At 37.5% G+C, this 14,487-nt stretch overlaps 1 protein-coding gene across 4 annotated transcripts in view; it reads right to left on the bottom strand.

The window, feature by feature from the left end:
* The window catches only part of TBC1D5 (TBC1 domain family member 5), a 322,975-nt gene that overhangs the window by 15,924 nt on the left and 292,564 nt on the right, over positions 1-14,487 (bottom strand). For all 4 annotated transcript variants that reach the window (XM_032991381.2, XM_032991383.2, XM_032991382.2 and 1 more), the window contains one exon: positions 13,093-13,192. In XM_032991381.2, coding sequence (XP_032847272.2) covers positions 13,093-13,192 — 100 coding nt within the window. The remainder of the gene's footprint in view (positions 1-13,092; positions 13,193-14,487) is intronic.

Raw genomic sequence — 14,487 nt, 5'->3', positions numbered from 1 at the left:
TTGAGTCCAGCTGGATTCTCTGTTATAAATACCTATATTTTGGGGATAGCCGTTGCCATTCAAAAGTTAACAAAATCCTGTTGTACTAAGAAGACTAAGGCTAAAGTAAAGTATTTCTGGCTACCCCTTTTTTTTTGTTGTTGTTTTTCTTGCTTTCATCGATATTTCATTTAGTTGAGGCCAAATGCTTTCTGCAGAAAAAGAAAATATTTCTGTTTCAGTGAAGTTCTTACCTGAGGAAAACAAAAGGTGAATTTTACAACCTGTTGACTGGTGGTTGGAGCACTGCTGTGAGATGTGGGAGATCCCAGACAGGCATTACAAGATTCTGGATTTGTTTCCACATAGCGCTAACAAGCCTCTAAATTGCACAGAATGAACGGTCACACCCTAACTGTACCCTTGACTAAGCCTCAGAAATACTGGAGCTGTAAAACCAGTTGTTCTCTTCAGAAGTCAGCTGGGTCATCCACTATCATGGCTGCCCTCAAACAAGACTCTCAGCCCAAGGGATGCCTTTTACATAATTGAATAGAATTAATTTTGGGTACTTATTGTTAGATAGGCAGATTCTTTGAAGTTGGATAGATACTAGATCAGTAAACCAGTAACTACTTCCTCAGCGTGACTATGATCAGCCGCCTTGATACACCTTAAAGCCAATGAGCAATGTAACATGCAATGATTGCATTCTTGTTATTCTTTTCTATAAAATATAGAAAACCAATGTATCAAGTAATGATTTGAGTAGCAACAGTTGAAACAGTTAAAAATTAAGATGAAATGCATTCTTCATTTTTTGCTCTTAAGAGTTATCCCAAACTGTAATTCAGTTCACATGCAAACTCACCGTAGAAGCATTTTTTAAAAAAACTGGGATTCCTATTTGCTCTCCCTAACTTAATTTCTAAAATTTAAACTGAAGACATGCTATCATCCTCTGTACACAGATGACAGAGGAAAATAATCCACAGCAGCTCCTAGCAGGAAAATTAGAGAAGGCTTATGCTCTTTGATGACTGAACAGCTACATATTGCATGATGGCGTGTGCAGTCACTGCTGAGCTCCCTAGCCAGGGAAAGGGCTAATTATTTTAGAGGCTTCTTAGGTAAGCCAACTTTCACTGGAAATTTTGCATGCATTCAACACAGGTTCTGCAAGAAACCCACACAGAGCTGGATTAAATGGATGGGAAAACTCGTCTGCTGTAGACGAGGTCCTCTCAGGCATCCCTTCGTGACCATCCACCTGGAAGGCAGACCTGCACCTCTTCCCACCCACCAGAGAAGTGGGAGACAGACAGACCTACAGCCCTGCAGGATGAAGGTGGAGAAAACTGAACCTGCAAATAACTTTAACGCCCTTGTCCTCTTAGGTTTTTTGTTTTCTCCTGTACCACTGCTTTTTTTGCAGTGCATTTCTCTCCTAACGATTTCTATTTTAAGCTGGTCTCTGTGGGGCCTTTCCAGGAAGACGACTCCCGTCGAGAGGAGCAAACTCAATATAGCTGCAGATTTTATTACGAATGCTGTGTTTCTACTACTAGGTTCCTGATCAGTGACTTGTGAACAACTGACAGTGCCAGAATCACGTTAAATCAACTGCTTTCACCCTTGCTTTCCACTGCTGAGAAGACAGCTCAAACTCAGAATGCAAAAGTACATTTTCATGGTCAAGGCAGGCAGCAGTAAGGGGAGAACTGAGCGTATTGCTTCACCTCCTTATTTTTCCATAAAAGGAAAGCAAAAAAATCCCAGGATTTCCATACATGTCAGGCACAGCCAACTCTCTGGACTCCTATTCCAGTCCTTTTGTATGATCTTTTTTATGAAATCAGGGTTTACAGAAAATGATTCCAACATTTTCTGCACAGTATGCTAGTGATAGCAAGACTGCTTTTCCTCTAGCATCAGAGGGCTGGTAGGATGGACTGGTATTTAGCTTCTGATAACCACATTTTCTCTCTTTTCATAACAAATACTTCCTACTCGAACTTGATGTGACTGAGCAGGAAATTGTGCTTCTTAAAATTGTACAGAAAATCTAGAACTTAACAGCGGTTTGTGGCCTTTCTAGAAAGACTACACAGTATGTCACAGCGATTCTGCTGTTTAATAATGCAGATCAGGATGTTCCCATATACTGCAATTTCTTCCCAACATTAAAAATACAAATGGGAGGAGTTAAATTTCCTTCTCAAACAACTGAGTTTGTGATCTAGGTGTTGACGAAGGCAACACAACTAAGTAGCCTAACTGTCATTTAACTATCTCATTGTGAGTGTCAATTTTTATTGTAACAATTACGCATTATATTAAACCCATCATTTAGCAACATTTGAGTGTTAAAGAATTTAAGGATCTTAAAAATCTGAAGTATTATGTTCTCTGTGAAATATTGCATTCTTTAAAATATTTATTTTAATATAAATTATGTATTTAGATAGTATATACTTCTGATTCATGTGTCAAGTGTGGAGTATCAATCAATATTTACTGTGTGGTAATGCCTGTGACACCAGAGAAGTATGTGGTAAAAAGTCACCAACCATCAGCGCACAGCAATGCGCAGAATCACAGATGTACAGAAAATGAGGTAGGTAGGGTCATGAAGTCATTTTGTCGATCCCTTGCTCAAAGGCAAGATCAACTCTTAACTATGAACTCTAATTTACACAGGATAGGGAAATTACGCTTAACATATAACTTATGTCCACGTCAGTGCCAAGGCATACCAGGACAAGAGCGTATTCCCAGACATCCCGTGCTTTCAGAGGGAATATAAAAGAGCACAGGCACCGTGTCTCCCACGGCAGGGGACAGAGTGTGCTCTTCTCGTGAAGGGCTCATTTATTTGGAGAAATTTTGCCCTGATGGTGGTGGTAGACTGTACCATCCCACACTCCTTACATGAATATACAGTGCTGATGACTGTTAAGACAAATGACTGTGTAGTAGCTCTCGTTTCATGTGCTCCATATCCCCCCATCTTCATTCTGCTCACTAAAACTCTTTACCCATGACTGCAAACACCTACTAGGACCACCAGCCTCTGAACACCTCCAAACAACGTATTTTTCTCAAAGTTCAAAAGAAGTTTTGTTCCTCTCTCCTCCTGCAGAATTGCTTTCTTCCTCTTGCTGCCTGCATTGACTAGAAGTAGAAAAGTTACTCAGCTGTGAAGCGACAAGAAAATGAGAATTTGCTGTGCGTAAGTGACAAACTTAATAGCCATAAGAAATTGAAACCTTTCCTAAGGGGAAACGATACATTTTCACTTCCTTATGATCTAAACACTTCCTTCATATTGCAACAGATTGCAGACATTACACCTTAAAATTGCTGTGGTTGTGTAAAAGACAGTTATTGTAGATGATGTAGAGATTTTGAAAATATAAATTTTTCTATTTCTTGTATGGCTGAACTCATTAAAACTGTTTCTGATTTTACAAACAGAATGATTTACTCCAATATTATTGTGGTAAATGCCACTTAAAAACCTGGATAGATTGAGAGTTTTGAAAGCAAACATCCATAAATGCCTGCAATTCCATTTATAACATCCTTAAGGGATTTTCTATGATGCCTGTCATATATAGAATAAATGACAACAAACTGTGAAAGATGACTTTAAAACTTTCTATGAGATCATTTTTTCCAGTATAGAATTATGATGTTATCTCAACCTGTGTTAATAAATACTTCTGAATATATTACCATGTATTTTCCTTTAATTGATCATTGTTTAGAGTTTTCCTTACCTGTATGAAAAACACCATTGCAGTTATTAGTTTCTACTGTTCTGTTAAGCTAATTGTTTACAGTGAGGACTTATGGAAACAAACATACCAATTATTTCCTTCCAGTTAGCCTTAGTGTTTGACCTCTGTGGAGAATCTCATGTGATGTTAAAGTATTATGCATCTCCTTATTTCTGTGTGTAAGAAGTGTACACTATTGAATTTTATGCTCTTTTCCACTGTAAAGACTTTATTATAAAAGGCTACTGTTCCATACTTTATTCTTGAAAGATTGAGGGTCAAAGAATGTATATCAACTCCTCAAACAATTTCTACATTTTGGATCGGGTACATCAACATTAAATTGTGTAAATATTTACCTGGTTAACTGATATTTAATAACCATAACTGAGTAACTTGTATTAAGGGTGTGTGTTGATTTTAGTCTGTGCAAGTTTTGCCTATGTAAATAGCAATATACCGGACAATTATTGGTTAAAATACTGCATGCAAAAGCTTAGTTTACATTTCTCAATTAAAAAGCATACAGTTTTCTGTGTTGTGAAGCTGGTGAAATTGAGCTGCCATTCAGAAAAAAAGGATGTTGCAACTTATTTGAGATTAAAATCTACAGAGTACCCATGACTTAAGACTTGGATAGTTGTTTCTCCTGACGTGAACCGAATATCAGTGAAGACAACTAATATGACACAGGTGATAATATATGCATCCAATACATGTTACTAACATAATTATTGTGAATGCTGCTCAGTAAATGGTATGTTGCCTACAGCTGTGCTAACCTGGAAGAAAAGCTAAAGCACTGAAGCTCAAGCCTGCTCTTTATTAGGAAGGAATATGCAGTCTGAAACAGGCGCTTTCAATTTTCAAGTAGCATACACAAAGAAATTATGGATCCTGACTACAACTATAAGATTTTTCAGTTCTCTTTAAGGATAGAGGTTGACATAGCAAAGCCACTTACTTGAAGTGCCATCTCCAGGAGCAAGGAAGAAGGAATGGGGCTGATTTATAAACCTCACTGTATCATTCAATCTATTTTGCGTTGATCACTCATATGTACTGTATAACTTTTTTTTTTTGTAATTTTTTGAGACTTTTATGATTACTCGGTGGTTATTCCTTCATTGAAGAAATTTCAGTCTATTAACTTCATTCTCTCTGTTCATTGCAAACTTTTATTTCTAACCTATGGCATTTCTGTAACAGAAGAACGTATTAGGGTCAAATGTGCCATGAGGAGATGGGGCAGTACTCCTAAAATCAGTGTTATGCTATTAAAGACTTTTAAAGTATCCACAGAGTGTATTTGGGTTTTGGGCAAGACAACTGCAATTTCCGTTTCATTGCCTGGGAAATTGGATGTCAGAAATGAGTGAATTGTACAGTACGTCCATTCAGTAGTATCCTGAGTTGCACGTGATACTGTTTTGCCTCTTAGAAAACTTTGACTTAAACTGGTTTTTTAAAAAAAAGATAATTAGAAACACATGTTAAAGGAAAGCCATTTTCCTCTGTTTGCCTTAATTTGTCCCCCCACTTCTGAATAAATGTACTGACTTTTTGTTTGCTGTCCCTGTACAGTTTTGAGTCATGTTACTGCTCTGTTCTGAAGATGGGGATTTTTCCATGTCACCTAGTGTCTCTGCCTACTGCAGTCCTCTTCAGTGAAAACAGCTGTTGGCTGGGATCATTCCAGTGGCTCTCTGCCCTCCTCTGAGGATGTCATATATTCTGAGCATGATGAGGGACTGTGAAAGGCTAAACAATGTGTGAAGAGTAAAAGAAACTTATCATATATGCTCCTGCTCACCTGGTTGATTGCAACATAGTTCTAATTATTTAAAGTAAAGGTAGACCTCGAAGAATATAACAATAAGCAAACCAGTGACTATGGTAAGGTTCAGCTATAATAATGCCAAAGATCTTCATGGAAATAATGGGGAAATGAACATTTCAGTCATGCCAGAATTTAGCTTCTGCCAAGGTTTTATTTTTCGAAAGCTGATATCAGAAGAGAAACCTAAGAGACACTGAGAAGGACAGGGTGGATTGTCAGTGGCCTTTGGCGGCAGGGAGTTGTTCACCACACAAATGGAAGGAAGCAAGAGGACAGTGGAAGCAAACATTGTTACAGGATTTCAGTGAAAGTTACAGGGAAAGCTATTAATGTAATGATGGGGTCCATAAACTGAATTATTTTAATCCTCTTCTTTTCATCCAGACTACTGGGATGAAAGCATCTGTAGGTACTACCATAACTGGACTTCTGGAATTGGCACAGTTGTAGAAAGAAAGTAGCTCTCTAACAGTTGAGCTGTGTGTTTTTGACCTTAGGAGTTACCCTCAAGGGACAAAAAGGTTGTTAAAATTCATGGGGCATGAAGAATTACACTTTTATTCTTCCTACATATATATATATATATATAGCATGACCAAAAGTGAGAGTCTGAAAGTCATGCTATACAACATACACTTGTTTCCCAGTAACTATTCCTGTTTTTGGTTTAATACATTTGTTAATGTTCTTTATTTATAATCTGGTTTTATAGGTTATTTTACATCATTATTCTTAACCAAAGGAGCAATCCCCTTAGACTCACAGTGCTGTGTTTAATGTGGCCTTTTTTATTTATAGCATTTCTAATCACACTGGGTTTGTAAACCATGGATTATTTTATTTATGTCCCAAGCATAAGAGAACTCACATAATGCACTTCTTCAACAAATGTTAAAGTATTTCATTTCAACCTAGGGCAGCAGAATAATTTCCGTTTCATTTTACCCTTACAAAAATGTCATAGCCTTTCATCTCATCACATGATATATAAAACAAGAATTCAGTACTACCTTGCATGCATTTTGCAAGTACTACATCCAGATCTATACCAGGCCTACATCAGCCCCTAAATAATGAGGAAGTCAGTCAAATTTCTCCTCTCCCTTCACCACTGCAAATGATCCTTACAATGAAATGCCTCCTTGCAACAATTGCATTGGCTGTTAAAACAGGGATGGATGAGGTCAGCCTAATTAAGCCTTTAAAGGTGCTACTTCATACAGTAACTAAAATAATACTAGCAACTACATCCTGCAAGTTTTTATTTCTCTATTTTTATATTTTTCCTTCCTTGCTTATTGTGTTTGCAATAATCACAGTGAAAAGGTGGCTTTGAACGCCGTGTAGTAAGTCTTCCAAATATTTGTCTGGGAGATGTCAGGCAGCACAAGTGTAAGTGAATCTTACAACTGCCAGCACTGCCTGATGGCTATGGCAAGGACACATCCTGTGATCCCATCCAAAGGGCTCTCAAAAGACTAGCTTTCATTTTTTTTTTTTTGTTGCTGTGATGCCATAACTTCTGGGCATTTTGTAAATATGTACAGTTATCTACAGGCTACCTATGAAAACCGAGAGCTGACATGTCATGCCGGTGGCAGAATGCCAGTGGCATTTAGAAGAAAGGGGGATGAAAATTTCACTTTTCCACATCCCTTCCATAATCCACATTGGAGGGGCAGAGATGTACTAGAATACTGGTGAAGGACATAGCAACATTTTACAGATATACGAAGTCACATTAGAAAACGAACCATAAGGATAACCCAACCAGCCCTGTACAAGTAGCACAGGAAAGGATTTATTTGCTTTGGCTTAGCGGAGCCAGCATGCTCAATCATAAAACTTACTAGATATGGGCCAGAGCCGAGAGGTTTATGTGATGTTGCTTCCAAGACAAGAGGTGATTTAAAATCCTGGATATTGAGCAACGTATTTCTGAGACCCACGCGGATGTCTCTCTAGCAGCTGACTCAAGTCTAGCAGTACCAGTATGAAGTTGATAAAACCAGGCAGATTTGTTTCTCCTGTGTAATTGGGTACCTTTGCACTTATTTTCAGGGTGTTGTGCAGAACCCTGTGAACTAACTCTCTGCAGAGCCGGTATGAGTCCGCAGGGCTCATTAGCTGAGGGTCTAGGCTGTGAGAAAGCAGCTAAATTGCTTCTGAATCTCAGCTAGCTGGGGAAGCAACCTTCTGCATTTACATAGTGCTGCCCTTAAGCAAAAGCAAGTGTGGAATGACCTTAGTTTCTCTACATTCATAACCTGATAAATTGCCCATCAAAAAAGAATAGTTTCTATATAAAGATCCCCATATCCAAGTTAATACTGAACCAACGTTCCTTTAAATTGCCTCTCATGAAAAGGACTTCCTGTACTACATGTGTAATTATTTGGTAAACTTTCACACACTTTGAGGTCTGAAACTATATCTCTATTGGAAACAAATTGTAGGTTCTTCTGTCTTAGAGAACAATGATGGATTGGTTCCTGACCCTTATAATAAGATGGCATTTTAAAATTCAGCACTTTTCTCTCTGCAACAAAACTGGCAAGCTCATAAACATCCTTCACAATCTCTCATATTAGTACTTGCCTATGGAAGACTGATAGTTCTCCAGGGTCTTAATTTGTCTTTTGTGAAGAGGCTGTGCTTTAATCCCGGGCCAGTGCCGCACGGTCTGAACCCTAAAGATACTAGAATAGCAGATGGTGTTAGATGGCAGTGTCATTAACTGGTGTCACTTGAACTGCCAGTTAGCAAAGCTGTGTTGGCTTGAGACTGGGACGTAATGAAGCTTTGCTCTTTGAGACCCTCCAGACTGACTTCATGTTGAACCAACACCTCAAACTCAGCTCCATGTCAAATGTGAAGGACAAGTGAGGAGCCTTCCAGCAGATACCGTGGGGCATTCTGAGTGATGCTTGTATGCATGTCTCTTAGACAAATTACTCATGATCTGCTCTAAGACATCAGACAGAGGTCACATCTACCAGGGAAAATAGTATTCTGAATGAACTTGCAAGCTTGATGCTTTTCTTTCCACATAGCGAAAGAAGGGAGGAAAGAAACAATCAAAACTCTTCAAAAAGTAAGTAACATTATGACAGGTTATAATATTGTAATACTTAACTGGTATATTATGGCTTTCTGAATCACTGAGCCTTGAGGTATTTATGTGCTCTAACACAAAAGTACCTCAGGAAGAAAAATGCTGAAGAACATTACCATATTACTGAATGCACAAGGGACCGTATTATTTCCTGAAAAAGGCCAGTGTATGTGAAAAAATAACATCAAGAAAATGTATTTGTGATGATGCTGGAGCAGTAATAGCCATGGCAACTCTACTCTTTCACTATCAGCTGAGTAATATTCTGCATTTATATTGTGAACAGAGCTGCAGGACAAGCTTACAAGATTGGATATATCTTTATTTCATTAAAGGAAAAATTGAACAGAGAGTTGTTTTTTTTTTTGGAAGCCATGACAATCTTGTGAAAAAGGGTGGGAACAGAAGTAAAATCTGCTTTGCTATCTTTGTCCTTGGAGGCATGAAAAGGCATTCCACCTTAGCAGTTCTTCATAAAGCTATTTCTAATGCACCGCCCGAAGGAGACAAAGATCACAGAATGGCTTTTCTCTGTTTTCATAATCAAAAACCTATTTCTAACTTCTACACATAGCTCTAAGTAGTAGTATCTTGGAACCATCATTCATTCCTATGGTAACATTCTCTGATATTACAAGCAGTTAATTATGTCGTTGCTGTGTGGTACACTGTGTGGTTTATTTACGGAAGGAGATAAATATTTAATTAAAGCATCTTTGAATATATGAACAAAATAAAAACTGCTGTTGTATACCCTTGGTCTTTCCTCACACTCTAGGCAAAGTAAATGCAGTGTTAGCAGATATCTGCTGAAACCTATAGAAATGCAATGCTTTTGGAAAAGAAGTGTAATATCATTATAGGTCAAAGAGGAGGATTTTAAAATTAAAATTATTTTCTAAAAAGATGTCACATAAAAATATACTTGGTATAATTGGATTTTATATAAATAGCTTGTAAATTATTAGGGATTCAAAACAGAATAGATGACTTTGTGGTAATTTTGATAATTTCTCAGCAACAACACATGCCATCTCTGTCATGAAGTAACTGCCCTTGACTGTCATCAGGATCCCCCTTGTAAGGGAAAGGACCTGAGAAAAGACAGCCAAAAAATTCTGCATTGTCTCACTGGAAACCACAAAAAGAACATTGTATAATTGTTTGACATTCTGATTTATAGTGCCAATTAAATAATTCTGTGGTGAATGGTCACTGGATATGCATTTATATAAGCTTGAATTAATATTGTTTTTTAAAAAGTGACCTGAAAATATAATGCAGTCAATACAGGAAAAAGAACAGTGGTTGAGTAGTAAAGTGTGAAAAAAACTGTTTAAAATGCCAATCTAAAAAAATGCGGGTTTTTTAAAAATAAGCACCTTAAACTTTATCAAATTTAAAAGGCAGGTCTTAGACTAAAAAACGATTTATTTGTAATTCTTAAAAATGTTGTCTGACTCTTTGTTAAAGGAATTAGTTCCGTAAGGTTCCTCAAATTTTATATATCTGTATGTTTTATCAATAATTTAGACAACTAGAGATGGCTAAGACTGCAGTTAGAGTGGTAGCAGAAAACAAAGTACATTGCAGAGTTACCTGAATTATTCAGCTAAAAAGCCAAATGACAAGAAGTGAATTTTAATACAAACAAATGCAAGGAACATATACATAAATAAACATTTCCTAATTTTACCTACTGGATAAAATCCTCTGTTTAGAAAGATGTGATTCACCAAATTTTAAAGGTCATAATGGTTTATCACCTCAACCTATCACTGTATCAAAGAGCATTAATATCATGCTGTGTTAAGAACGATGAAGAAGAAGAATGCCACCTAAGAGTAGAGAGATGACCTTCCCTTTGCTAAGCAACCACTTTCCTGAGCCCAGTGCTGGTACAGCGTATCCTGATCTGATTAACCCATTTCAAAAGGCATATGAAAACCCTGAAGAATTCAAAGGAAGACCACAAAAATGATTTAGTCTAAAAAGCAACCCCTGTAAAATGAATCTGAAAGAGTCCTGCCTAACAAAGACAGTGTTGAGAGATTACTTAATCACTGTATTTAGGTAAGTTAAATGAGGATTTTCAACCTTGCTATCAAGAATGCTCTAAAAGCCAAAAGCTGGACAATGAAGCCAGAAAAATTCAGCTTCACAGGAAGAAGTAATACCCTTGAAGCTGTGCCCTGACAGATTACAAGAAGAGTGATATAACTCACCATTATCAGTTCTGAGGTCTCCGAAATGAAACAATTTTCATGGGTAAGAGATACCTGGGGGAGAATCAGACCGCCTGCAGTAGCAGCCCCTGCTAACTTTTCCCTTAATCCAGAAATGACCGGATAAACTCTGAGTTTTGTTTTGCTGTCATGCCCTGAAGCCCTGAGCAGTGGATGGACACCGAAGATAATCCTCAGGGTGTGTTTTGTGATGCTATAGAGAACCCATTTTCTTGGATAGCCTGCTGCCACGAGCTGCTCGGATCACCAGGATAAACCCGATGCACAGATTTCAGGTCAGAAGGGATTTTGCACAGGTCAGACCAGCAAGAATCCTGGTGTTTTTTTTCCCTGCCTTCCCATGGATCATCTGCTGGCTGCTGTGGGGATGCCTAACCTCATCAGTTTGCTACAAGTGCAGAAGCTGTGATGGTTGGTGGTATCTCAGTCTCTCTTGTGCTCTGTTTATCACACGTAACTGTCAATCTCTATAGGATTTAAACACATTAGTTTAACCTGAATTTACAAAGTTAGCAGCCCATGATGTTGACAAGACATGCAGGAATACCGTGAAGAAGTACAGGGAGTAGGACTTGGAAGAAACTAGGCTGGAAGGATCTGAGAGCGCTTCAGGGGTGCCGCAATGCACCCGGGGCACCCCCACAGCCAAAGCTGTATAGGGGATGGCTTTCCCTGTCCTGCGAGGGTAACAAACTGCTCCACAGTGATCTTGGGAGACTAATGGCTCTAAATGTTTTGGTTTCTAATATATTTGGGAAAGAGAATTTAACACCTGGATACTACCACAAATATTTTGCTTTCATTTCATGGATCCAGTGCTGAAAGGCAGACTACTTCAAGTATCTTTGTCTGGTTTTATTCTGATCTCTAGTCCAGAGCCATAGCTGGTGAAATTCTCATGCTTGTACTTGAACTGATACCCCTGCTAAACACTCCTCGTCTTCTTTCCTAAAGGAAAAAAACTTCAGCTTTTCTTCTTGACACAGTAGTATCTTCCCCATCATTCCAGTAGCGAATAATTTGTCCCTTTTGCTTGCTTCTAGTCTCATCATTGCTCATGTACCCTCACAGAAGCAATATATCAGACTGAAGCTGTTGGGGTTAGAACTTACACTTGGCTTTTGAAGGCTGTGATTCCAAACTTCCAAATAACACGGTATTTATAGCTTTTCCTAGGCTCATAACAGTGGCTACTAAAACACCCATATAAAAGAAAATGAAAATACAAGTATAATATGGCTTTCACATCTGATCTTTTTGACCTGTCAAACTTAGGTATCATATACTTACTTCTACCCACTGAAATATTCAACTTTTATTTATTTTGCTTAAATGTTGCAGGCTATAAATAAACCTTAAAGTTTTTGCAGTTGTGCCTTGATTTCTTACAACCACTGCTTTTTCACATAACTAAATATAGTAACTTCTGGAGTTTGGTTCAACTCAGTTTAAAAACGCTGCTTTTATCAAAGCATAGCTAAGCATATTTAAACCTGAATTGATTGGAACTTTTAGTTTACTTTCTCTGATTTGTCTTGGCAATATATAAATGGAATTTTAGATTGGAGTCTTTGCTGAATCTCTTCCCAATGTATTAACTTCTATCTTACTATATTTCTCCTGGTCTGAGCAAAATATTACAAACTTGACAGCCTACAGAGACACATTTTTACATGGTGAAGGTGATCAGCATAGATTGCGAAGATGCTTCACGTGGTGAGAGCATATGAATTTTACACAACCATCACTGCATGCATCAAGTACCATTGTGGGACTGTCGAACTGCAAATGGGCTTAAAAACGTAAGATCACACCTTGTGAGCTCCAGCATGTCTCTTGCAATACAAGAAATCTTCAGAACAGACAAAGGGCATCTGTGCCAAAATGCCCCTACTTTTTTTTTTTTTAGCACCATCAGTGGCTAGCAGACACCCACATTTAAAAGTATGACAGTATAAAGACACAGTGGTTGGCAGCATCTGATGGAAAAACTGGGTATATGAATTCAATCTTCTTCATGGTTCGTAAAATAATAGGCACTGTACTACATAAATATTATTTTAGTTCTAATACAAACATGAAAAGAGCATTTGCAACGATTTGCAGGTTAATACAGGGTACTGCACTTACCAAGATGTGTGTTCATCATCTTTGCACAATATTTGCACATGGCTTCCAAGTCGTTTAGTTGTCCTTGTAGAAATGAAATCTGGGCCTCCAATTCCTCCTCCTGCAATTAAGAGGTTATTAACATTAAAACCCACCTTTTTATGATACACAGTAAAACTGGTAAGCTAACCCTTGACATGCTTAGACATCTTCTAATTTTTCCTATTCCTTTGTTCTTGAGAAAATTTTGGAAATAAAGAGAATCATGTTCAAACTGTATTAATTCTTTTGTAATTTCATGGAAGTAGGCTTTAGTTTTAATGTTTCAGTGTTTATTAATGCTACCTTTTTACCTTCTAAACAGTCTAATAAAAATCTGCCTACATTGATCCAAGAAAGGTCAACAATTCATATTTATTTTACAGATTAACTACCTCATTTTCCTTGTGCAAACACAGTACCACAGCAATGGCTGAAAAAAAATCACCAAATGAGAAAAATTCTAATTTCTGGCGGAGTAATTTCCACAGCAATTCCTTTGAAAGTTCAGAAAAACTCACCTTTTTATTTCAAGGCACATATTTCATTAGACCTAATACCATACCTCAAGGATGCATTACTGCCACATATTTTGTCATATTTATTTGTGTAACACATCGCGCTCTATCTGCATAAAAAGCTGCCCAGCCAACTGCAATTCCATACAGTGTCTTATGTAATATTTAGGCGAAAACTATTTTCAACTCACATACTATAAAGTGGTTACTCTAAATTATTAAGTTATGTTTAATAAATATGCATTAAGTACAGTTTAAATTATGAATTAAAAAATAAGAGAGTTGATTTTAAGGCCCAGGAGAAGCATTATTATCTAGCCACATGCCCTGTATAAGCAATGGGGAATACCTCAGCTAAGAAATTCTCTTTGAACTCCTTTCCTTGTCTATTTACAAATGCAACCAGTCTTGACTTCGAAGACCATACTGCAAAGAAAGTTCACCACTCCTTTAGAAAAATTCCTTCAAAGCTTAGCCACATACAGTATTAAGCAGTTGTTTGCTTATGTATGCAATTGAATTTAAGCAGATAAAGGCAAAGTGACTTTTTAGCCTCCTGTTTTTCTTAGGAGTTTTGCAGTCCTATCATACTCTTGTTTGATGGAGATTGCTGAACATTACAGTATGGATTACATTTCAAATGAAAAAAATCCAAAACTGATCGGCAAGAACAAAGAGAATGAATCAATCATGATTTAATGGTACATGTGATCTTAAACTTAAATCAGAAACTGAGTCAGAGCCGAGCAAAGGAAACTTTGCACTAGTGTAGCATATATCCAAAAGCAACCGATAAATAAAAAGAAATTTAACAGCAGCATTTTGCAAGATCTACCAATATCATTTTTTCACTACACAC

The sequence above is a fragment of the Tyto alba genome, unplaced genomic scaffold (assembly GCF_018691265.1).
Source record: "Tyto alba isolate M040663 unplaced genomic scaffold, T.alba_DEE_v4.0 Super-Scaffold_38, whole genome shotgun sequence".
NCBI classification, from domain to species: domain Eukaryota; kingdom Metazoa; phylum Chordata; class Aves; order Strigiformes; family Tytonidae; genus Tyto; species Tyto alba.
The sequence above is the reverse complement of the archived record's forward strand: the minus strand, read 5'-3'. Positions and strand labels throughout refer to the sequence as shown.